The sequence below is a fragment of the Lagenorhynchus albirostris genome, chromosome 12 (genome assembly GCF_949774975.1).
Source record: "Lagenorhynchus albirostris chromosome 12, mLagAlb1.1, whole genome shotgun sequence".
NCBI classification, from domain to species: domain Eukaryota; kingdom Metazoa; phylum Chordata; class Mammalia; order Artiodactyla; family Delphinidae; genus Lagenorhynchus; species Lagenorhynchus albirostris.
This window is the reverse complement of record NC_083106.1, coordinates 52,893,529-52,920,178: the sequence shown is the minus strand read 5'-3', so window position 1 is coordinate 52,920,178 and position 26,650 is coordinate 52,893,529. Positions and strand designations below refer to the sequence as shown.

At 41.6% G+C, this 26,650-nt stretch overlaps 1 protein-coding gene across 2 annotated transcripts in view; it reads right to left on the bottom strand.

Annotated features, from left to right (window-relative positions):
- Positions 1–26,650, bottom strand: part of PREP (prolyl endopeptidase) — a 137,277-nt gene that overhangs the window by 63,531 nt on the left and 47,096 nt on the right. For both annotated transcript variants that reach the window (XM_060167197.1, XM_060167198.1), the window contains exons 7-9: positions 22,047–22,152; positions 7,473–7,664; positions 3,113–3,310 (exon numbers count right to left, since the gene is read on the bottom strand). In XM_060167197.1, the coding sequence (XP_060023180.1) occupies positions 3,113–3,310; positions 7,473–7,664; positions 22,047–22,152 (496 nt within the window). The remainder of the gene's footprint in view (positions 1–3,112; positions 3,311–7,472; positions 7,665–22,046; positions 22,153–26,650) is intronic.

Below are 26,650 nucleotides of genomic sequence, written 5' to 3'. Positions count from 1 at the left end.
TAAGGTTATTAAAAGAAAAAACCCCCACAAACTAAAACAAGTCTCTCAAAAATTGTTTGCACTCCTTGGTCATTTACCCAATGGAGTCGAAAACATGTCCACACAAGAACCTGTACACAGATGTTTACAGCAGCTTTATTAATGATTGCCAAAAGCTGGGAGCAACCAAGATGTCCTTCAGTAGGTAAATGTGTAAATAAACTGTGGGACATCCAAGCAATGGAATATTACTCAGTGCTAGAAAGAAATAAGCCATCAAGCCACGGAACAACCTTAAACTCATATTACTAAGTGAAGGAGCCAACCTGAAAAGGCTACGTAATCTATGAGTCCACTACATGACATTCTGGAAAAGGCAAAGCTATGGAGATAGTGAAACGATCAGTGGTTGTTAGGGGCTTGGCGGGGGGGGAAGGGATGAGAAGGGCTGAGCACAGAGGCTTTTAAGGGCACTGAAAACACTCTGCATGGTATCATAATGATGGATACACGTCGTCATACATTTCTCCAAGCTTAGAATGTACAGCACCAAGAATGACTCCTAAGGTAAGTCACGGACTTCAGGCAACTATGACGTGTGTCCATGCAGGTTCATCAGTTGTCACAGGGGATGTACCCTGTAGCAGGGATGCTGATGACGGCAAAGGTAGTGCATGTGTGGGGCAGAGAGTGCATAGGAAATCTCTGTACCAGCCCTTCAGGTTTGCTGTGGACCTAAAACTGCTCTAAAAAAATGAAGTCTTGAAACATTTTTATGCCTTTCCCAAAGAGCCTGGGAAAGGTTCTTTGATTTCTTCTCCCTGTCTCTCAGAGCCATGCAACTGGGACGCCTGTACTGGATTATTACAACACACGCAAGTCTGGAGTGAGCCTCAGACAACGTTCCAAGGTTCCATGAGTACAGAATCAGTCGGCTCGACCACTAAGTGCTTCGAGCCACAGGGAATACGTGTATCGTGCTCCAAACTGCCCTGGCTGCCTCTTTTCTTCCAAGTGCGACTCAAGGTACAAATGGCTTGGCTCAAGATGTGTCTTCACTATGTGCCTCCACGGGAAACGGTCAGCTGGTGTTCACCTGCCAGACGCACCACGTGTCCACAGCAGCCGGCACTGCAGGTATTTTTGGCCCCAGGGCTTTATTTATCATTTAGTGTCTCTGCTGTCTACTGCAGTAGTGGACAGCCCACCTTCAGAGACCAGCGCCAGACAGCCTTCGAGCGGACATGCGTGTATGTGGGAGTGTGTATGTACACACTGCCATTCCTGCTTTCGAGGAATCTAGTTTAATTGTCTGATGGCCATTTTTCCATTTGGATAAGAAGGCCTGAGTCTGGAAGCCCCGTTGTCCGGTTTTATATATCAAATTACATGAAGGAGAGAAAAGAAAAAGCAGGAGGCAAAATGAATAAGAAAAGACAAAGGAGAAGAACAAAGCACGGCAGCACCAAATTAAAGCTTGCTCAGGAGCGTCCTGTCCATACAGCACTGACAACACACTCCTCTTTCCAAACCGCGCGGCCACGGTCACGGATAGGATTTCACTGCTTGGTACAGAACTCATCATTTTATGCTGGGACAGTGAGCCCTTTCAGCCCTGGGTAATGATGAACTTGTTCCTGAAATAAATGGCCACATGGGGTCACTGAAGGTGGTTTACGGGCCTCTGGGGACTCTGGCTTTTATGACGAGCAGGTGAGTCAGCGCTGCTCTGTTCTCCTCATTGCCCTTTATCCATTATCACTGTTTCAAGGCTATGAGGTTTTCCAAAGTCAAATTTCTGGAACCAGTGTAAGTTGAGGAAATAAAGTGTGGATCCCACGGCAGTGGTTGAGAATGGCTCTCTGGAGGAAAGCTACTTCTCTTGGTTCCTGTCCACTGGCTGCCACTGTCCCCCAAGCCCCAGGGGAGGAGGGGTGAGGCTCGAGACACCCTGATGTGAGGTTCTTGACCTGTCAGTTCCAGACTCGTGGCCCTGGGCACGGTTTCCACATCTCTTTGAGATCCTCTGAAAGGCACATGGGCAAGTAAAGCTTGCTAGGTGTTCCAGAGGTACCATCAGCCCTACGTACAGAGCATCATTCTTTTGGTTTTAATAACCCTGACGGCAACCTGTCATGACGATAAGATTCCTTAAAGACTGCTGCTCTGTGACTCAGAGGCACGAAAAAAAAAGTGTATCAGGCATCACTGTCACCTGCCAAACCCCAGGAGGAGGACAAGGCCACTTCTGCACCTGCCGGGCTCTCCCCTACGTCTGCTTTATTTGCTGAGGACCAAACTATTGCAACGAAACTGGGTAGGACAGAAAGGACGACGAAGGAGCTCAAAAAACAAACAAGGAAAGTGCAGACATCTTTTCAGCCAGACTGCTTTCAGGATAGGGTCTACCCAGTCAACGGTACACTGCCAACTGAGCCAGGCTCCTGGGATAAATCAGGGTATGTGTTATGGCTTCAGCTGTAACAGAAACACTGCAGCCAAGTGGAGAAACGGGAAAAAACCAAAACAAGCAAAATGGGTGTGACCAACTTAAAAAAAAACAAGTTATACAGAAAGCTATGTTTAGTTTGGGGAAAATTAACTGATACCGTAAAATTGCAATTTACAAGTGTTTCCTTTTCTACTAGAACCAAGTAACAAATTCCGCCCCCCCATATGATGTAAGACTAAACTTTCACAATTACATTTTAATCCAGTTTAACAAGAGCAGAATTTATTCTCAGTTTTAAAACAATTTATTAATGTCAGATGTGACTACAGATTTTTATATAACACTTTTAGTTATTTGCACTGTGTGTGTTTTGTAGACCAAAGGCTGACTCTAAGGTTATACTTGTTCATACTAATTTTTCACATCAACCTAGAACAACAGATGGTCCTGTCCCTGGAAGAGAGACTCAGGATATAAGATGAATGAGAGTGCAGTTTTAGGTGTTCGTGTTTCCCTTTGTTCTGAGTGTCTGTTTTACTGTTTTATTCCCACTAAGTACTTTTGGCTGTAATACAGCATATGTGATTTTCAATAACACAGCATCGTATTTCGATTTCTCAAAAGAAACCCAAACGTGAGTCTGATTTTTAAATTGGACAACATTGGTGGAAAGACGCTCACCTGGAGATAAAAAGGAAGTAAACTGATAGAAGATTTCGGTGTCCTTCTTCTGACCGCTGTACCCCACGACGCTGCCGACCTCAAGCGGGAAGGTCTTGAGGAGAGCACCGGTGGCTAGGTCGTGAAGCTGCAGAGTGTTCTTCACGTTATGGAGGTAGCATAACACCAAAAAGTTGGACCTGACGCAAGCTACCCACTCTGAAAAGATAACAACAGATAAAGCATAATGTGGTTTTGAAAATTAGCCCAAAACATACTCATGTCACCGAACAACAGTTCTTGAGTTCGACACTGTGCTCTGCGGCAGTGAGACTTGCAAGTGATTTTATCATTGGTGTTAATCATGCATCATGTTTTCAGCGTATCCCTTTAATAAATCACTGCCACTGTCATCTCCAGAGGCAACAAGATAGTCTCCACCTGGGGCCAGGAGCTTTTGATGATCCAGATAACGTGTGTAATGCAAATAACCCTGCTTACCTATTTTGTGTCCAATATCATGCTACAGGAGGTATAAGAAGGAAAACAACAAAGCCCGAATCACGATCCACATCTGTCAGGATCGTTTATTCAACAAACTGTGTTAAATGTAAATGTATATGCCAGATACCCTACAGGGTGCTGGACGGACCAGCAAGAAGATGAGGTCACTTCTGTCCTTGAGACACAATCGCGTAAAAACACAAGTAGTAACTTGTAAACAAGGGTGAGTGAGTGGTTGGTTGGGACCCCAAATAAGAGAGAGCTCTTGAGCAAATGCTGAATTATGTCTGGAGGGCAGGGGTGTGAAGGCGGGGGGCCTGGTGGTGTCGGGAACAGGACAGCTCTCTGGGGGACGAGAAGGTGGGAAAACATGACTCAAGGAATGAAGGCCAGAGCTGGGGATGAGGAGAGAGAAAAGAAACATGAATGAACCAACAGCAGAAAGGAAGGGAGCGAGGGAAGGAGACTGGGAGAAAGAACGAGGTAGAGATCCATTTTCAAGAAGAAAACCGGGCTTCCCTGGTGGCGCAGTGGTTGGGAGTCCGCCTGCTGATGCAGGGGACACGGGTTCGTGCCCCGATCGGGGAAGATCCCACTCTGTGGCTGGGCCCGTGAGCCATGGCCGCTGAGCCTGCGCGTCCGGAGCCTGTGCTCCGCAACGGGAGAGGCCACAGCAGTGAGAGGCCCACACACCGCAAAAAAAAAAAAAGAAGAAGAAAACCGCTGTTCCATCTGGGGGTGGGCGAGGGTAGTAGTGGTGGTTTGATGGGGGACTGGGTGAGCCAGGTAGGGGCGAGTTTAGGCCTTTCTGACTCAGCCGTTACTGAGGAGCTACTGTTGGAGAGAAGGGTGACACACATAAAGATGGCATCAGATGTATGCATCTGACGACTGACCAGAGAACAACAGAGGTGCACAGAGGGTGGAGGGGAGACCCGAACACACAACTGTAAGAAGCCGGGCAGAACACCATATCAAGCTGGGGATAAAGTCTGGAGGAGGGGGCAAAGAAACAAAAGGCATCTCCCAGGAAGACTCACCAGGACGTGGCAAGTGTGGGGACAGGAAAGTGAGGCAGAGGCAGGAGGCCCCTCGGTGTCCAGGGCTGCAGCTTCAGTGATGGTACCGTCCGAGACGGAGCTGGGAGAGCGGAGGTGAGTGAGCAGAGGAGGAAAGGAGAAAGCGGGGGGGGGGGGGGTGGCCAGGCACCAAGCACAATCCGTCGTGCTCTGGATGAGATGGGCCAGCGCTAAGGACGGGCCATCCAGAGGGAGAGATGCTTCAGTAAATGGAAGCAAGGACAGGGCTGCAGGGAACAGCTCTAGCGCGTGGAAAAGAAAAGACTTTCTTGGGTCTCATGGTGGGATGCAGGGCAAGGGGCTCTTGACACTGCTTATTTTTAAACCCAAGAAACTAGTAGTTCACACATATAACGTTATGAATGATCAACAAGACACAGGCCAGAGGGAGCTCTGAGGATCCCCAGGGGCCTCAGTCTCGTCGGGTGGTTTAGATTACTACCGCAAACTTTTCCTCAAGTCAGGGTATAAGGAAGAACTCTTACACCTGAAAGTAATTTGCTCATCCAATACGACTTTTTAAGTGCTTCAATCAAGCAATATATGTCATGTGGCTTTAATGTTTTAAGGAAAGTAAGGGGAAAAAAACTGAAGTAAATTATTTCTGTCCAAAAATAATCAATCTGTGTTAACTACGAGTACATCAGAATTCTAAAACAGACGAAGTGAATAAAAAAAGGACAAGGTGATTTGTAGACTGTCGTTAATAAAAGCTCTGACTTTACAGCTGTACTTTATGACTCATCTCTAGTTTTTATTCTCAATAGGGCATTCTGTGCTAATGACACACTGCAAATTCAACTGTGCTTCTCTTTGAATTGATGAGTTCTGTGAATATGGAAGGTTTCCCCTTTCCAGTCTAAAGAACTTATAACCTTTTAGAGGAAAGGTTATAAAAATATAATCTTGATTTGCATTTCATTAGATCTGCAAGTGAGATAGGATGTCACCTTAAGGTACAGTTAAAACTGCCTTAGGGGGGCTTTAAAAGGCAGAAAATTCACACGCCTTGGGAAATATTTGTACCTCTGATGCTTCCCTACGTGAGAATCGCTGTTCCAACCTGACTCGAACCTGAAAAACACCCAGGGCACTCGCTGTTCAGGAAGACATGCCCACCAAGTCTCCCCTGGACCCACCAAGGCCTGAGGGCCCCTCCTGTGGCACTTAGGAAGCACTCACTAAATGCTGGCTCTTACCACCCTTAGGGGGGGACATTCTGTCTCAGTTTGGACAGAAGTCATCAGGTTACCAAAGTCGCATGAAGGTGTTCATGGAAAAGGCAGAAAACCTGTTCTAGGATTCGTGGGTCCCTCAACCAAATATACGAGGGTCAGAGACGGAATGGAAGGTTTTGAGGACACAGGGTGAAGCGATTTCCTTGGAAAGAGCCCCTGTCATGCTGTAAGTCCCCCTCCCCGCTGGGGAAAACCCCAGCCTGAGAGAGACAGAGCACCGGTGCCTAATCCGAAGCTGAGAAGCACGTATGGACTGTGGACTGTGGAGGAGCCCGGGATGGGCTGCTGCCCTGGGGCTGCAAATGGGGGTTGTGTAGGAAAGAGCATGGGTGGGGCTGCCTTGGGTCCTGTCTGACAGAACTGCCTGAGGTGTTGCAGACCTCTTTACAGAAGCAGGCGGAGGGATGAGCCAGAAGCCCAGGGGTGAAGGGGATCCCAGGCAAACACCCAGAGCAGCGCTTCCTCCAGGGCCAAGGGAACTGCCCAAGCAAGGGCCCGGCGGGAGCGCCCTTGGGAAGCGCTCAGAGACTCAGCTGTAATCAGCTGACCACCTTCCGCTCTACCCGCTAAGCAAGGCCAGGCTGAAATATCTGCAGGCGTAGAGCACACTGCCTTGAGCCAGTGCGGAAGACGTCCTTACTTTTCCAGGATGTGCACCTGGATCTGACTCCAATACGTGTGCCTTAATTCACTGAAAAACCCATGCCAGGACTGCTTTATGTGACAATGGGCCACTCTGCAGCTCTCAAAAGGAATTATTTTCCTGATTATATACACCTTATACCTTCCCATTTGGGGATGGCCCTAGATTTTATCCCCATTCAACCCATCAGCAGAAGTTCACCTCCACAAGCAAACTCTTCACTGGCTTGAACGTACTCGACTCTCCTTTTGTGTCAAAAAGTGTAACAAAATTAGAGAGTCTCATTTTAAATCCAGCTTTCAGGCAAGAAGTAACTTATAAAGCAGTATATTATTTTTGGAAAATCACTGAGAAAATCAGTAATGCGAACTTAAAGGAACTCTGAAACATGACAGATAAAGAACTGAGGCTCTCAAGAGGTTACTGTAGCCAGTGCACACAGCATCAAGTGCAATGTATTTCAATTAACTCTGACAAGAGTCTCTTCTCTTTTCCGGTAAGAGGACTGTAAACCCACCCTAAGATCTACAATAGGTGTACTATGAACAGCCAAAGGTTATTCAGAAGCTAAAAGCTAAGGATTCTGAATCCAACTGATTTAAAAAACTAAACATTAGTGATTATCAGACAATAACTACACAAAGACAGCCGATATTTTTTTTTCTAATAAAAGAAAAGCACTACCTTTGAAGGTCTGGATTCACACCTTCACAATTTTTTGAAGACCCCACACAGTATTGTACTAACTACAAAGATGTCACACGGTAAACACCTAGTTGCGCTCCTGAGACATTTCACAATTAGAGGTTGAAGGTTCTTCACCTTGTAACCGGTCACCGGAGAATGAGAGATGCACCAACTTCCTGACGTTCTTACCAGAAACAAAAGCACAACTCCCAAGCGGCACGTACTCTTACCCAAGACGTCTTTCTCGTGCTCAGGAACAAGCACCTTCCACCTGGACTCCTCGGGGTCTGTGAAGTCAATGTTGATCAGGCGGTAGTTGGGAGAATGACGATTTGTCTTGAACGTGAACACCGTGCCCTCGTTGGTTACATAGTCATATTCCCCTTCGAAGTTGTCGATCAGCTTCACCCACTTCAGGATTCCTGGTGAGAGACCAAGCACCTCTGTCACCTCTCCAGGGTTTGAAATGGTGTGGTTTGTATGTGGGGGGCGGGGGGTGGATCTTTTCTGTCTATAGAACACAAAGCAGACACAATATTTGGAAGACCTAAGGCATGAGAAAGAGCAAGGGCGAATGTGGGTAAATTTTAAGGTTTCCAAATAACGCAAACCTGGCAATGAAGGAGAGTGGAGAATTCCCCCAGCCCATTACCCCACATAATCCGGCACATCCCCCTCTACCTGAGAGCGTCTCAAATCCGAGCACGTCTTTCTACCTCTACTGCCATCACTCCAACCCAAGTCTTTACTTCCCTCTGGTTATGAGCAGTGGCTCACAATTGGGGATGATCTCACCCCCACCCGCGGACTTCTGGAAATGTCTGCAGACCTTTTGGTTGTTACAACTTGGCAAGTGAGAGGAGGGCTACTACGAGCATCTAGTGGGAAGAGGCCGGAGATGCTGCTTCAAGGCACGGGATACCCCTTTGACAAAGAGCCAGCTGGCCCCAGATGTCAGTACGTGGCTGGGAAACCCTGGTGTGCGGCATCAGCTTCCCACCTGCTCTGCCCACTGCCACTCTTGTTCTTCTCGGTAGCAGCCACCACCATGTCTTAATATTCTAAGCTGGTCCCTGTTGGTACCCTTCCTAGAAATTTCCCCACTGCTCTTTGAATCAAATCCAAATTCCTTCTTTCGGTCTCCATGGTCCTGCATGTTACAGTCCTTGCCCACTTAGCTAACCTCAGATGTTCCAACTTTCGCCTCACTCCCTGTCCTCTGGCAACAGTGGCCTTTGTTAGGTTCCTTAAGACATGCTTCACTTCAGGGCCTTGTCACAAGCTGTTTCCCTTGCCTACCCCACTCTCAAATGGCTAGGTACCTCTCACCTGCACCCAGATCATTTCTTCACAGCACTTCTCTCAAGATATATACACCTGAGCCTTGAACAACATGGGTTTGAATTGCGTGGCTTCCCTTATAGGGGGTTATTTTCAATAGTAAATACCGCAGTACTACCTGATCTGCAGTTGGTTGAATCCATGGACGCAGAGGGACCATGTATCCAGGGGGCCAACTGTAACCTCCAAGTGGTTCAAGGGTCAACTGTACCTAATTTGCATGTTTATAATTTGTCTTTTTTATTCACTATTTAATACTCAGCACCCAGACAGAGTGGCACCTTCAAAGGTGCAAAATAAAACTGGTGTTGAATGCAAGGACAAACACTTTCCAGTCCTTCTGTTCTAAGAACTAGTCTGGAGAAGGTCAACACTACAAAGAGATCTTAAATGTGTCCCCCATCATCATCATTTAAACGGCTCACTAAATGTCACTGTTAATATTAAAAAAAAAATCCACTGGGAAGACATCTGGTTCATAATGTATCAGACATAAATGTTTAGAGGACATCTCAAAAATCTTATAAACGAAAAAGCTCTATGACTTCTAAACTGCTCAAAGGCAATGCCGGATCTCAGCTATTCTCCAATTAATCTCCTACCTTCGATTTCACAATGAAATTGCTACATTAATTTAGATCGTTCATTTATATTCCTGGCGAGTTTACGTTCATTGTCTCATTCATCTCTATAACATATCTTTATATAATTTGTTGTTGAATTAAATTAATCAGGGAAAATATAATCCCATGGTAGAGAGTTTTTCAGTTAGATATAACTGAATTGAAACCCCAGCTCCAAGGACAATTTAGCTGTGTGACCTTGAACCATCTCTTTATACCTTGCTGAGCCTCATTTTCTCAACTGTAGACGAGAAACAGCAAGTAAATGTGAAAATTATACAGTGACTGATACCTACCCTACAACAAAAACCTCAAAAAATATTATTTTAAAATAAACGGCGGGAATTAAAACTAATAATAAGATAGGCAGTTTAAAAAAATCTACAGCTTTTCCACATGTTAGCAATACCAGTTGGAAAACATGGTGGGGACAGGGGACCTCATTTATATTAGCAGTAAAATTAATGAATACTTAAGAATGTGCTTAACAAGAAATGTGGACTCTATGAGAAAAGCTCTAAAATTTTTCTAAGGAATCTTAAAAAACAACAACAAACAAAACCTGGATAACTGGAAACACATACCATATCCCTAGATAGGAAGACTCAGTATTTCAAAGGTGCAAATAATTCCAGAAGAAATCTACAAATTTAACACAATTCCAATTCCAAAATCCAAATGAGCTTTTTAGGGAATCTGACAACATCATTCTGAAGTTCATCTGGAAGAATAAGCACTTAAGGACAGTTGATATATTTTTGACGACAGAACAAGAAGGAACTTCTTGTGCTGTGATGCTCTGAACAAGCCCCCTCCCTCCTGAAGGAAATTATCACCCTTTTATGATAATCATTTTCTTATTTTTCTTTGTTTGTTTCCTGCCTTAACATGCAGCCACAAACACTACAGTCTAATTTTGCCTCATTTTTGAACTTCTAATGGAATGAAACCATACCACATTATTCTTTTGTGTCTGATTTCTTTCTGTTCTTGATATCTGACCTTACATTATGTTTGTGAGATTATTCATCCTCTGGTTATTGTTACTGACTTCTGGTTAAATCTTACTGTATACAAAGAACATACTCTGTATGATTTCAATCTTTTTAAATCTGTTGAAAAAAGCTTTGTGGCCTAATTTTTTTTTCTTAAATGATTTTAAAATGTTCCTCTATGTGACCAAAAAGAACGTGTATTTTGCAGACCTTCCCTGTGATATGCTAAGAATGTCTACTAAGTAATTTGTTAATCTTTTGTTCAAATCCATATATTTACTGATTTAGAGGGACATTTTTTCTATCAGTCAAAGAAAAGGTCTGTTAAAATGTTTCTCTATGATTGTAGATTTGTCCATTATTATTTGTATTTCTGTTAACTTTTACTCTCTGTATTTTGAAATCATGCTCTTAGATAGATACAGTTAGAATTATTATATCTAAATAAAACTGAATTGAACCTTTTATGATTATAGAGTTTTATCTCTAGTAATGCATTTTGCTTTGAAGTCTACTTGGATATTAAGACAGCTACATCATTTTCGTTTTTACATCTTTGGCCAGTTGTCTTCTGCAGACTGGAGGGCCCCAATTTGCTCTTCTCTGTGTCTCTTAACCACTCATATGCTTTCCACCTCTTGGTGGGCTGCATTCTATGTAATTTATTTTAATATTCATTTCACTAATTCTCTCTTCAGCTATGTCTAATCTCTTCTTTAATCTAATAACTTAATTTTTAATGGTAATCATTTTTCTATTTTTAGAAGTTCTACTTCATCCTCTTCCAAATAGGTTTGGTCATTATTGACAATATCTTGTTTCTTGCTTATGTTTCCAAGCTTCTCATTTATTTTTTTTTAAAAAGCAGCATCACTATTTTAAAAAGTGTATTTACACACTTATTTTACAGCAGAAATCTGATAATTCCACTGTGGTGTGACTCTGCTGGCTCTACTTCTCATGCTGGTGAATTTCTTCATCTGCTCTGTGATTTCTGATTGTGAACTGACTTCCCTTGGAACACTATCTGTGAGAATTCTTGAAGGCCTGGGTTGAAGGGACACTATTTCAGACAAGATGTGTATATGGCTTCTGTTTGCCTCTTGGGAGGCAACCAACCTGGGAGCACTTTAAATTCTTGGCATGAGGATGTTTGGACCTCATCGAGACAATCAATTCAACTTGCACCCACGTGAAGGTCAGCCCTTCTCATGTTTTAGGAGAATTCACATCCTGCCTCCAAGGCAGAGACAAACCTCCAAGGCAGGTTTCCTTACTATACCCTGCCTCTCCCCTCCTCCCTGGCTCCAACACTGGCGCGTTTATTTCTCAATAATCCTCACACCACCACCAAAGGGAAGCTCAGCCTCAAGGCCCAGCAGAAACATTCTGGGACAACCCAGCTTATATCCCAGGACTCCTGCTTTCATTTTGTCTTTGGTCTTTACGATTTCTCTTCCTTGTGCCAATTAGCAATATACTTAGTAAGATGCTTTATTAACTCTTTACAACATTTCAGTTGGGAGATTATTCAGAGTGTATCGTCTGCTACACTCCTACAAACAGAAATCCTTACGATTAATTTCCATAAACAATTAAGTTCTGCATCTGAGCCAAACATTTTCTTTTCCAGTGACAAACTGCTAACCTCAAAAGCAGGTGATCCATTCAAAGAAAACTGCATCTTAGTTTACATAAAACAATACTTTAAAAGGAAAAGAAACCCAAAGACTATTCCTTATAAGAATAAGCTAAAAAATTAGTTGGTAATGCAAAATTTGCAGATAGTCAGAAAGCTACATTTGTTTATAATAAGAATGATGAAACACAATTTTCTGGACTGTGACATTTGTAGACACAGAGTCTTGGTTCAGGGAAATGTCAGATTCTTTAAGTGTTCCCCTGACAATAAAACATCTTCTGATGTGAAACCTTTACTTCTCAAAGTAACCATCTTACGGTTTCTGCCGAAAAGGTCTTTCAGCCATTGCAGTGGTATTTATTATGACCCTACCTCCCCCTGCCTGCAAAAAAGTCACGGAAACATCCACCAAAGGCAAAACACAGCAGAAATTTCCTTCAGTACCTCTGTATAGTCAGGTGAGTCTGAAGATGCGGTGCACTTGTTTTAAATAACCCAGCTCCAAAGAGCACCAAAACAATAAAAAAGTTTGTGGCCATTATCTGCCACCAATTTCTGAAGCATTAACTTTAGTCATAAATACACACAAGTCATATATTCATGCAGACTTAGGAATGTGGCTGGATTTTTACAAATCCATTAAAATCTGAAAAGCTGTTCAAAGTACAGGCTCACAGGGCAGCATATTTAAAATGAGGACTCATGAAATCCTTTGGCTCTCCGGAAACCTTTGCTCCTCAGGCTTTGGCCACAAGATAATTTAAGAGAAAAGGTATTCCAGTTGAACAATGGGGCTCATTCAGTTTTGCTATTCACACGTTAAAACACTGTTGATTTAATGGGAAATAGGAAAGGTACTTAAAAAAAAGAGATGTGGCTAGACTCTCCAACCATCTCACTTTTTGCCCACTTTTTCTGAGGTCTTTTTGTCTGTAAGTGGTATTCTTCCCTCTGAAGCCAACAGAATTCGATTCCCAAACTTCTCCACATTCAAGTTAAAATTACTTTTTTTTTTTTTGCGGTACGCGGGCCTCTCACTGTTGTGGCCTCTCCCGTTGCGGAGCACAGGCTCCAGACGTGCAGGCTCAGCGGCCATGGCTCACGGACCCAGCCGCTCCGCGGCATGTGGGATCTTCCCAGACCGGGGCACGAACTCATGTCCACTGCATCGGCAGGACTCTCAACCACTGCGCCACCAGGGAAGCCCTAAAATTACTTTTTATAAACCTGCTTCTTGGTGGGGGAATAATCTGTTTACTGAGTGAAGGTGAGCTTAACATAAGTAATCTAAAGCTTTCCATAGAGCAAAGTCGTGACTTGTATTGCTTTCTTTGAAAATCAATGGTATTAACTACATCGCCTAGAAAACGTTTTGTAAGCTCTCTTGTGATAGGAGCTAAAAAGCGTGCTTACATTTGACAAAACAGAGGGTCTGGCCTCTAACAACAGTAACTGATGCATGCACAGCTCATGCTCTAGGGCTGAGGAGAGCAGAAGTCTGCTGTCCTCTCCGGCCTGATGCCTCCATTCTGTCACAACTGCCACATGGTGACGGTTAGAGCATGGGCGTGGAATTCAACTGACCTGGGTCTGAATCTTACAATGGCATCAGGAAAGCTAATTGGCCTCACCAGCCTCAGTTTCCTTGGGATAACAACATGTGCTCCTCAGAGGTTGTTAAGAAGACAGTGAAATATCGACACGCATAGCTCAGAACCTGGCACACGGGAAATGCTAAATAAACAATACTTACTACCATCCCAAATAACCCCAGCATTCTTCAAGTGACAAAAATAAGCTGAACGTGGCTTCTGAACAGCACTGTTTGCTAACGGCGAACTAATAAAATCTAGTTTCCATCTCTCAGGGCACATAGCCATTTTCCTAGAAAAGGCCTTTATAATCACTAACTTAAAAATGAGTAAAATTATTACTTTTATCACTAGTACTTCATATTTTACTTCAAAATTCATGTTTTTTGCTTATTTTTATACTGTCTTTCGACGTTCCAATTCTTTTGGGTTGTTGGCATTCCCTCTCTGAAACACAGACTTATTTTCTAATAATTCCCTGCCTTTCACAGAAGCCCTCCTCCCCTGTTGGTCTGACTTTTAACACCCTGATGACTTTGCTAAACTTTAGACAACTCATCTGTTTCAAGCTTCTGGAATGTTTATCTCCTCCTTTCCTCTCCATCTCCAAAAGATGTCCAGCCCCACCAGGCATGAACATGGGAGTCAAAATTGTCCCAGCTACCTAGAAACAAGAGGTCATCTGCCTCGTAATGCCAGAGATGGCTGAGTGAACAATTTAAGTGTCTGATAAACACTGAGCTTCCTTTTGTAGTTCTATGTTAGCACGTAGGGTAGATTGATTTCTCATGCCGGAGAAAGCCAGTTTTCTTTAAAGACATGAAAGCATTAAAATGAACACATGGTGAGTGCTGAAAATGATCAAACTTTCAGCAAAAAAGGAAAAAGCTGAGAGACAGGTTAGTGAAAGTCTGGGTGAGGTATAGGATATACTGCTATTTCCTTACAAAAATCAGTATGTCAGCATCACCCATCTTTTCCCCCTAAACCCTTCATAAATGCTGTGACATGAGCAAAGACCATTTCAGGTCCATTTTAAGGATAGCTACACTGAAAAAGAAGGGTGTTAAATTACCAACAACAAGGATTTTAGACATTTATAGTTCTTTGCACCTAACAATTACTTCCTACGGATTCTATTTAAAAACCCCTGATATAGTTGTACGTTAATTCAGAATAGGGCCAAATGGTCAGTGTCTCTTACTGCTGACTATCCTATAAAATAGAGAATAAAGTATCTGACCTTCTACAGAAAAATGAAAGAACCCAAAAGAAAAGAGAACGAACAAAAGAGACAACAGAGGGACTTTCACAGTGGTCCAGTGGTTAAGAATCCGCCTACCAGTGCAGGGGAGGCAGGTTCAATCCCTGGTCAGGGAACTAAGATCCCACATGCTGCGGGGCAACTGAACCTGCGCGCCGCAACTACTGAGCCTGTGTGCCACAACTAGAGAGAAGCCCGTGTGCTGAAACAAAAGATCCCGCATGCCGCAATGAAAATCCCATGTGCCTCAACTAAGACCTGATGCAGCCAAATAAATAAATAAATAAATAATTTTTAAAAAGACAGACAACAGAGAGAAGTGAGTCTAGAGTTTCCAAACTCCAGAGAGGTCCTAACTCTGAGCCTGGGCATGTATGCTTGATGACAGCACAACTGATAAGACCTGATGCTGTGCACTGGCCGTCTCTTGGCCTCTGTCCAGCCGACGGGGAGCACACACCCGGCGGGGATGGGCTGTCATCACTGCCATCACCCAACACAGCGCCTGGCACAAAGTGGGCACCAATTAATGTCTGCTTCATGACTAAATAAAACGTTCACACAATCCTACATTTCAGACTGAACCTTACATACACTTCTTGATAATGTAAAGACAACAGAAGTAACCAAATTTAAAAGAAGTTAGTAGTGTCTTCCACTTTTCCAATAAGAATAGTTAGAAATTAATACACTAAGTTAAATATGTGTAAGTGCTGAAAACCATCTTTTATATTTTTAGGGTATAAAATTAACTTTTATTTCTTTTCATTTTTTTAAAATGAAACTTTATTAGGTGCATTGATTTGGAATTCAGAAACTTTTAAATTGTAGCTCTTCCTCAAAGTATTTATTTATTTAATATATATATATTTTTGGGCTGCGCTGTGTAGCATGTGGGATCTCAGTTCCTTGACCCACGCCCCCTACATTAGAAGTATGGAGTGTTAACCACTGGACCGCCAGGAAGTCCCTAAATTAAGTTTCCATTAAAAATTTGAGAAGCCCACATATTGGAGTGAAAACAGACAACTCTGAGTTGTCTTTAACTGTAACGTAAAAAATACGTGAAAATTTATTCTAAATTTAGTCTACATGAAATAACTCTATGTATTCAAAATATTTATAAGAAATTTAGGAAACAAAGTGTGTATGTATGTGTATGTGTGTGTGTGTGTGTGTGTATATATGTGTGTATATATATATATATATATATCTCAAAAGAAATAGTAGTCTTGATTTAGAAAGGTACAGAAAATATAACTAAGAAAATCCAGACAAAATCATTTTCTTGCAAGGTTCAGGATGATTAATTTCAACTAATCTGCATGCATGAATCCCATTAAGAATCACAGGAGTCAAGACACAGCTGTCTTTTCCATTGCAGAACTAATAAAATGTCATGCCTCCCCGGTGTCCTAAGTGATACCTTGATACCTTTTTACTTTCAATTTTAAATAAGAGAAGCAGAAATCTTCTGCTCATGTAATACACAGGACTGGAGAAACGTGGTCTGTACTTTTTGATTGTTCTCAGGGTTAAATAAAGGACAAAAGTTTAATTTAAAACAGCATGGAGGCCAGAAGGGTAAAGATCCAAAATACAAGTAAATGAACAGTTACAGATGGAGGACGGCTTCTCAAGCAGGGACACCTGAGCACGGGATCCTCAAGGGGTGAGGGAAGTGGCTGGAGACGAGCTGGTGCCCACTTACTATGAGTCTGTGTTAAAGAAAAGTTACTCTGACACTTGTAAAAAGGTAAAGAAGACTTTATTCAGGACTATTGTGATAGGTGTCAAGACTACTGCAATTAGGGACAGACGTCAGGCTGAACTCAAATACAGAAAAGACGGCTGGAGATTTATAGCCAATGGGCAGAATGAGGGGATTGGTGATCAAAATTTACTAAGAGAAGATATCAGGGTAGGGGGATTCTTGTTGAAGGCAGGTCAAGCATGTGGGGAATGGACAGGGGAATGAGGAATTTGATCAGATATCAGGGGTAAGGGACTGTCTTTAAACTGACTTAGCAGGATTCTCACAACAACTGGGCTATGTAGGCCAAGCAAGGAGGGTGGGGGGCAAGGAACTAAGGCTGAGACCTAATTGAGAAGAGGCTCAGAGGAGCCTGACTAAAGTCTGGTCAAGGAGAGAATCTTTGCTGTCATCAGGCACTGTTCTAGGTGCTGGGGACTCCGAGAAGAGCAAGACAGACAAGATCCCTGATCTCATGCAGCTCAAAAATACTCACACGGTGTTTTTATATGGAGCGAAAAAGAAATCAGAATAGGGGAAAGGGGAAGAAGGGCCAACTACAGAGGGAAAAGTATCAACCAAAAGCATGAGGAAGCATGGTAACTTCTAGGGCAGAAGTCCCTCTTCCCCCAGAGAAAGCCGATAGTGACTTGGAACACGTCTCTGGCAGCCAGCGCAAAAGAGGGTGTGATATTCTTTGGAGGGGGCCTGCTTAGCCGTTTTAAACACGTGGAAAATTATGCAGATTTCTAATGCCCAGATGATGGGCCTAGTGCCATTTCCATACAGTGGCGAGTGAAGTGAGTCAGGGGAGTTACCTGTTCAGACAGGTAAGGACAGGAGCAGCTACAGGAACTACAGTTCCTATGGAAAGGCTACAGCCCATTGTTTGCAAGAAATGTGTTCGTATTACTACTAAGTAAAAATACTGCAAATGTAAATGGCAGAAATGAGGTTCTCCGAAGAGAGGCAAAGGGTAACAGGAGAGAGATTAAGCTCACAGAGCAGCACGTAGTAAGAAGGTCAGTCCTTGAACAGAAAATCAAATTGACATGATGAATGTAAATCATAATCAGAGAGAACACTTTTAATTCTCAACATTCTAAGATTTTTTTCCATTCTGTATTTATGTAGTTTTGTTTTCCTTTTATCTTTTTCTATGATATTAAGTAGTCATTGGCCACTTTTTTGCGCTTCTTATTTAAACTGCACACAGGCAGAAAGGTTTCCTGGGAGACAAAGATGATGGAAATGTTATAAAAGAGCTTAAGTGAAATTATTTAGTTCTCCAGACAGGCAATTTAGTGGTCCTCTAATAAATAAAAAATTAATGTACAGTAAAATACTGATACATCTCCCTGACTTTAAGGTAAAAATGATTAAAATTATAACAGAAAGACCTGAGGTTATCAAAAGGGATATCAATTTCAGCAATATAACATTAACGATTTTGTAACACTGGATTTAGTTTTCAGTCACCAGCTATTCAGGTTTAACTCACCTACTATTTCAGTTAACTAGCGTATTTAGCATTTAACTTAAATGTTAATTATTCTTCTCCTTAGTTTAAACAGGGAAACAAAAATGCGGGAGCAGTAAGGAAACAGCAAGAAAAAGATCCTAGGTGGCAGTCACAGTCACCAAGTGGGCATATGCTCCCTGAATTCTCAGTTATCAACCTGCAAAATTAAACACATCTCCCACGAGAGGCACACCTCTTCCTGTTTTCTTTGATGTAAGGCCTCTTTTCGGACTATGAATCCGGTTTTACAGAAAACAAGTCAAAATCAAGATCTGTGTTTGGAGCAGCTTCGATACTGAAGATAAATTATTTTTAGGGCATCTTCAATCTATTTTAATCCACACCTAAAACCATTGTGTAGTGATTCCAAATATTCCCCTTTCAGTCAAAAAACAAAAGGATAAAGAAGGCATGCTTGAGAGCCCACCGTATGCCAGGAACCCTGCTAGGCCCTTTTCTATGCATTTTCATTATTCCTCACAATTCCTCATGAAGTAGGTATCACTGCCTCATTTGTAGTTGTGGAAATATTAAGAGAAAAGGATAACTTTCCCAAGGTCACCAATTATTTAGAGGTAGAGCTGAGATTAAAATTCACATCTGATTTGAAAGCCTTAAGGTTACTGTCTCAATGTACTCAACTGTAATTAATAAGAGCTATTTAAAAAATTTTAATGATTATGATATCCATCTGCTATGTCTCCCGTTATAAAACAAATATACTTAGTGTCTTCAACAGTTAAACTCACACACAGTACTTGTTTTTTTAATCAGTTATAATCATATTATTAACTCATAATGAAGCAGCAATCAATTAAAAAAACAAAAAGACCCAAGATCTCTCTAATCTTGCCCTACACAATTGACTTTTGAACCCATGGATGGAAACTGATTTCCAGTTCATCTTCCTAGTACTGGTCAGTCATTGCAACTGTTGAGAGCTTTCAGAATCCCACGACCACCATTCAAAAGAAGAGCTCCTCTGAGGTTTATGTTACCCACGAGTTTAATACTAATAAAGCAATAATTTAAAAAAGATTACAGGCCCAGCATTACACCCAGAATTTAGCAGCTATCACTGGGAACACTCTCCAAACTGATCCTAACCCATTTGTGTGCAACTCAACAGCTTAAATTCACCTACCTTACTCACTTAAATTCTGCTTTCTTGTCAACAGTATATTATGTATTTTTCTGAATGACACAATGAACTCCACATACTGGTCAGTTTAGTAACCTTCTTATAAAATGACATCAGGTTAGTATCATAAGACTTATTTGCTCTATTGTCTTCCATGTGGTTTTCCACGAGCTCACTGGGATGGTCTCTTTGTTACTTTCAACTTGTCTAGGCTGATGTCCTGAGTTAATCGATCAAACTTCAATCTAGGTGTTACCGTGAAGGTATTTTATGGATATGATGAAAGACCATAATCAGTTGACTTTAACTAAAGGAGATTATCTTAGATAATCTAGGTAGGCCTGAGCCTTCCAGCAGAGCTGAGGCTTCCATGAATAAGAAGAAATTCCACTTGTGGACGGCAGCCTGCCCTTCCTGATGGCCTGCCCTACTGGTTTCAGACTTACTTAGCCAGTCCCATAATCATGTAAGCCAATTCCTTGCAATAAATCTCTTAATATATATATCCTACAGGTTCTGCTTCTCTGGTTAAACCTTGAAGATACTTTCACAAACCATCAATATTTCACAAACGTAAAACACCCAGAAATACCTTTAGTAAGAAAGATGTAGTTCCTATGCAACTCAGAGATACAGTCCCAAATAAATTCATAGATTTACACATAGCTCTAGTCAAACATAGCTGGATTTTGTTCAGATCATGGCAAAATAATCTTAAAGTTCCTCTGTAAGAATTTTTAAAGAAAGAGAGAAAAGGAGAACAATTTGGACAAGAATAACTGCTAACGTTTACTGAGTGCTTACTCTGTGCTGGGCTCTTCATCTAAGCTACACAAAACCATCTAAGAAACAGAGAAGACAATGGTCACATAAGCTAAGGAAAGACCAAGTCGGGAAGGGAGGCCAGGACCTGGCTTATGTGGTAAATAATGCCTTCCAATCTGAATGCATCACAGCCAGTGGGTTTCTTGATGTACTTGTGAGGAGCGGCGGATTCTGCGTCCTCTTATCCCACCATCTGGACTCCTCCCCGGCCACTAGCACTTCTTAGATGCTTCCCTGTTTTTCTCTCATGCACCTCTAGTGCACCGGTGCACCTCTGTACTGCCTTCCTCCTGGAATCCCAATCTCTGGGTATCACACCCTCTTCTCTAATTCCTCACGAGTGCTGAAAAAGTGGGGGGGGGGGGAGAGGTAGTGGAAAAAAAAAAGGTAAGGACGAAGAGGTGAGGGAGAAAACAGAGGCGCCAGCACTTGCTAAGTCTCATTCAAAGTAATACCATCTATTATTAAAGTGGACGGAGCAATAGCAGTTCAGTATATATACGTGGATGAAACTGTTTAATTTCCTCCAGCTGCAGAGAAGACAATTTGTGCACCTTTTAAAAACTAGCTTACCTAATAATTTAAAGATATAATGAAGTAATAAAGACAAAATGAAGGCGGCACTCTCTGGAGGAAGAACACTGTAACTGGAGAAAGGCCAAGTCCCTTCCACCATCCCAGATCCACAGAGGAACACTGGGCAGGACAGCAGCACAGTAACTGCTGTTTGCTTTTTCAGATTTGACCTTCCATGCTCAGCTCTATGCAGACCTAGACTTGCAACTCAAGTGAGCGATTCTCGGGCGGTGGTGTGCTCCTCTCAGAGAATGTGAAAACTGATGCGGTGGATCCAATTTTCTTGAGATCAAAATGGGTGTATCTTTTTTTTTTTCGAAACAGAAAAAAAAAATGTAGCTTTATTCAATGGATATATATTTAATATTAGAAGAGAGATGCCTTCATCCTGCTGTATGTGTGAATGGTGCTCTGTAACAGCTAAGAATGTTAGGATACAGACCTTGCTCAGAGAAGTTTAAAAATGACGCAGTGTCCAATCAATAATAAAAAAAAGGTAGGGCTTCCCTGGTGGCACAGTGGTTGAGAGTCCGCCTGCCAACGCAGGGGACACGGGTTCGTGCCCCGGTCCAGGAGGATCCCACATGCCGCGGAGTGGCTGGGCCCGTGAGCCATGGCCGCTGAGCCTGCGTGTCCGGAGCCTGTGCTCCGCAACGGGAGAGGCCACAACAGTGAGAGGCCCGCGTACCGCAAAAAAAAAAAAAAAAAAGGTATATATTTTCTGATCATAATGTAATATACATTAGATACTAATAATGAGGTAATCTAATCAACAACTAGAAATGTGCTCAATATTGTATATTTTGAAAATTTGTGTCAACTGTCTCTAAAATATATTTATTTTACATTAAGCAGACCATGGGGTAATTGTATCCTTGTCTGAGTGTTAGTGTATCCCTGAGAGAGTTTTGGGGTCTGAGAATTTTCAGCATAGTAAATAGTGCCGCTGAAAAGCTTTAATGCTTGATGATGGTGCTAGTATGATAATAAATGTTGGAAGAAAACAACATTTAAGATGAGCCACGTCTAGAACTTGTAACTGGCTGGTCCTATGCTTACTATCTTGATACATGGGGTTTCAGGAAGCAAAATCAGGCTGACATTGTACGTGTGTTCAGTACTGAGCAGTTGTCCTGTGATCATCTTTTAACCCAATAAATTGTCACTGGTGTCCTCTTTCCTGTGACAGTTTGCACCATTACATCTAGACAGTGATAATGCTTTACAGACCAAAGGGTCAGTTTCCCCCAAACGCTCTTTATGTGCAATGTGGACAGGAAACTTTCACACTCATAAGCATGCAAACAATATGGTTAGCCTCAATCTACAGAGAAAATGCTAAAGCCAACGAAGAGCTTCGTTCAATTTTTTTTCATTTTAAGGAATAATATCGAAAGAAAAAAATCATACGAACTGAGATGACGTGGTTAAATGGAAGAAGGTTTCTTGGGAGATCAATTAGAAGACCAACATAATGGCTTTTTAATGGAGCTTCCTGGAGTAATCATCCGTGTTTGAAAGACAGCTTACCGGTGATGCCACTGGGTTCCCGCTGGAGGTCACAATACCAGAGTCGGTTTACGGGATCACACCCCTCCCTTATCGACAACAAGACGTAGCGACCGTCGTCAGATAACTATGAAGGAAACAAAAACAGCACACGGGGCTGATTAGAATATATTTTTTTGTGAGAACACTGGTAAATATTAAGTAAAAAATAAAGGTTCACCGCAAATGCAGTATCTTTACCCCAAACAGTTGGACTGGATAAGAAAGTTATCAGAAGAAAAGGTGAACATCAATTTTTTAACTTATTTCACTGTGAATCACAGTTTATTTTAACAAAACACAGTGAAATATTTAAGTTGAAAATATTTATATATAACTGAATGTCATGACTCAGTGTGACTTTTATTTAAAGTCTATTCTTTATGGTCACTAATACTGTGATAATTCTGTATGGTGACAGACGGTTACTGGACTTGTCACGGTGATCGTTTGTAACGTATCTGTTGGATAGCTATGTTGTACACCTGAAACTAACACAATATTCTATGTCAGTTACACTTAAATTTTTTTAAAGTTAAAAAAAATAAAGTCTATTCTTTAACTGAAAAATACACGCAATCTGTCATTTTGAATATAAATGTCCCTGAATTTGAAATTTTGTCACAGGTTACACGTTTTAAAAGCTGTTCTAAATGAGTAAGAATTAGCAAAATGGGCGCAGATGCACAAACGTTCATTTGTGGTTCATACTGGTCACATTAGCAAGTTTCTACTGAACAACTAAACAACTTTTGATGCGTATCTTTAGTCCCCTATATATCACAAGGCGGCAGAGATAAAAGACCTGTGCTTCAGTGGATTTCTTTTAAAATATTAAACAGGAGAACCTTAGGTAGCAAAAAGAATCTTGATAAAAAACGAATGCAACAAATAATACATTACGGTTTTGAGTTGTCAAAATTGATATAAGTAGTATCAGACTATATACATCCTTTTGCAACTTTTTTCATTCAATATAATTTAAAAAATTAATCCATGTTGATACGTGTATATTTGCTTCACTTATTTTAACTGCTGTAAAATATTCCAATCTAGGAATACATCACAACTAATTGATCCATTTTCCTACCACATAATTAGATTATTTCCATTTTCTTCCTTTGTGGTTTTTGTCCTTATTATAAGCAATACTTTAAAAAATTTCTGAACATGTTTATCGTGGCCTCATATACATGTTTCCTGGGGTACATAACTACAAGTAAAACTGCTCAGTGGTACGATATGCACATACTCAACTTTACTAGATGTTGCCAAATTATTTTCCTAACTGGTTGTATTGACTTACACTCACATATCTGTCCTGTTTTCCACATCCTACTCTGAAGGTGAATTTTATGTGTCATCTTGGCTAGGCCACAGGACCTATATATTTGGTTTATTCTAGATGTTTCTGTGAAGGTGTTTTTTTTTGGATGAGGTTAACGTTTAAATTGGTGGACTTTGAGTAAAGCTGACTACTCTTCATAATGTGGGTCAATCTCAACCAATCAGTTGAAGGCCTTCATAGAAAATGACGGACCTCCCCTGGCCAGAAGGAATTCTGCCAGCAGATGGCCCTTGGACTCAAGCTGAAACTCCTCCCTGGGTTTCCAGCCTGTCAGCCTACCCTGTAGATTTTGGAAGTGTCAAGCCCCTACAATCATGTTAGCCAATTCCTTTAAACAAGTTTCTCTCTCTATATATATATTATATATACATATATTCCATTGGTTCTGTTTCTCTGGAGAACCCTGACGAATGCACTTACCAACAACTGCTATTCCTTCATTTATTCATTCAATAAATAGCTGCTAAGCAGCTAATATGTGCAAGACATTTTCTTAGATGCTAAAGATAAATCAGTGAATAAATCACGGGGGAAAAGTTACACCCTAGTGGAGGAGACATGTCCATAAATATGGAGTAACGTAGTCTATTATAAAATGCTAAATGCCGTACAGAACATGAACAGGTCTGGGTAAGGGAGGCAGGATGTGTGGGGAGGGACTGCAGTTTTAAATATGGCAGTCAAGGAAGGCTTCATAAGAAGGTGTCTTGCCAACTGATGGGAACATGCTGTATAGCACAGGGAACTCTACCTAAATGGGAGGGAAGTCCGAAAGGGAGGGGATATCTGTATGTGTATGGCTGATACATTTTGTTGCGCAGTGGAGGCCAATACAACACTGTAAAGCAACCATACTCCAATAAAAACTTAAAAAAAAAAAAAGGTGTCTTTCCACTGTCTTCTGACTTGCATTGTTTCAGATGAGAAGTCATTCATGTTCTTCTCCCTATGTACAATGTAATGTGTTTTCCTACCTGGCTGCTTTTAAATTTTTCTTACTATCTTTGGTCTTCTATGAATTGATTACAATGGGCTTTGCTGTAGTAGCCGCTTTCAGATTTGTTGAGCTTCTTGAATCTGTAGGTTTGTCTATTTTACCGAATTCATAACATTTTTGGCTGTTTTTCTCCTCGTATGATTTGTGTGTCCCCTCACCCCTACCCTAGGACTTCAAATACAAAATGTTAGATCACTTAGTATTGTTCTACAGTTCGGTGAGACTGTGTTCATTTTTCTTTCAGTTTTTTTCTGTGGCTTAGTTTCAACTTGCTGTCTTCAAATTCAGGTCTTTTCTTTTATAGTACCTAAACTGCTATTAAACACATGCAGAGAATTTTTCGATTCAGATAGTTTATTTTTCACCTCCAGAAGCATATTTGGTTATTTTTATGTTTCCTATTTCTTTGTTCACTTATAATTCATTAACATTTCCTAAAATCCTTTAAAAATTATTTTTATAATTGCTTTCAAAAAGTCTATATCTGCTAATTGTACTACCTGGAATTTCTAGATCTGTTTTATTGACTAGTTTTTCTCCTGGTTATAAGTCACATTTTCCTGCTTCTTTACATATTGAGGACTTTTTTTCATTGGCTTTTGAACATTTTTAATGCTATTTGGGTTTGCTATTTTTTTGGTCTTTCTTTAAAATGTTTTGAGGCAGTTAATTTGGTGGATCAGCTTGATCCATCTAAGATTCATTTTCAAACTTTGCTGGGGAAGGTCTACAGGGCTCCTGCAAAGGCACGGATGGCCCTTCCGGGGTCTCTGCTGAATACCCTGGGTGCTCACGAGGCCTTTCTACTTTAACGGTTAGAATGTGAAGGTCTCCCAGACTTGTTAAACCTCTGGTAGTTAACAGCTTGCAAGTCGCTGGTGGTTGTTCTCAGCTTGAATCATGGAGCCTCATCCTATGCATGCACCGCTCAATAGTCAGCCTAAGATGCAGGGGAATGCCAAGAAGATTTCTGGGACCCTCAGCGGTGGTTCCCCCTTCGGGCACTGCGCCTGCAAATTCCAGTGGCTTCAGTCTTCCTGAATTCCAATCTCTGGAGCCTTAGTTCCGTGAGACTGTAATATTCTGGGGGCTCCTCCTCCTTGTGCCAGAGTTCAGAAAATTCCTCCAGGCAGAAAGCGGCAATCATATGACACCTCTTTCACGCATCACAGTCGTATGACATCTGCAGACCAATATCTGCAAACGGATGCTCTGTCTACTTTGGATAGTTTTCTAGCTGTTTACGGCAGGAGGGTTAGTCCAGTTACACATCATGGCCAGAAGCAAAAACTTGTCGTTATACTTTTATTTGTTTAACTCATTTTTAATTCTTTATTGGATAATTACAATTTTAGGGTATAGTATTATGTGTGTTTAAAATACAGAGACATAAGAATTAAGAATGTAATATAAAACTAATTAAAATATAATATTTATGATTAATAAAAAACGTAACAACGATATAGTTTCTTTTGTCATATTACAGAGTAGGCTATTTTTAGGGTTTTACTTACTAGCAGCATCGAGTTTTTAGGCTTGGAGGAATTAGATTTCAGCTCTTCAGAAATGCCCAGCCACTTTCTATCAGTAGATGTGTTTTGGTAAACCAGCTGTCTGTCAATCGGGCTCTCTGCATTGGTAAATTCGTCACAATAGCTGTGTGCGTCTACAACATCCAGTATGTTTAAGAACTTGGCAGCACACTGGATGTGAAACATCTCTTTCTCAGAACAATTATTTTAAAGCACAGAGGTAATTTGTATTTGTGAAATAGAAGTGGGATTCCAACTAAGTACAGTTTTATAAAAGATTCTAGAAAAGTCCCGTTTAATTTGGCTGTTCTTTTTTTTTTTTTTTTTTTTTTGCGGTACGCGGGCCTCTCACTGTTGTGGCCTCTCCCACTGCGGAGCACAGGCTCCGGACGCGCAGGCTCAGCGGCCATGGCTCACGGGCCCAGCCGCTCCGCGGCATGCGGGATCTTCCCGGACCGGGGCACGAACCCGTGTCCCCTGCATCGGCAGGTGGACTCTCAACCACTGCGCCACCAGGGAAGCCCTGGCTGTTCTTTCTTGGTGACATTTTTTCTGAGTTCTGAAGTTGTCTCCTTTCCAAAAAATGAATATTTTGCTGTATGAATTCTGGTCACAAACTACACATGACACTGAACTACTCAGGTGCACTCTCTTCATCTCTTTCCAGGCTTCTTCTAGTCTTTTCAAAGAGTGTCAAATGGTTTTGGAG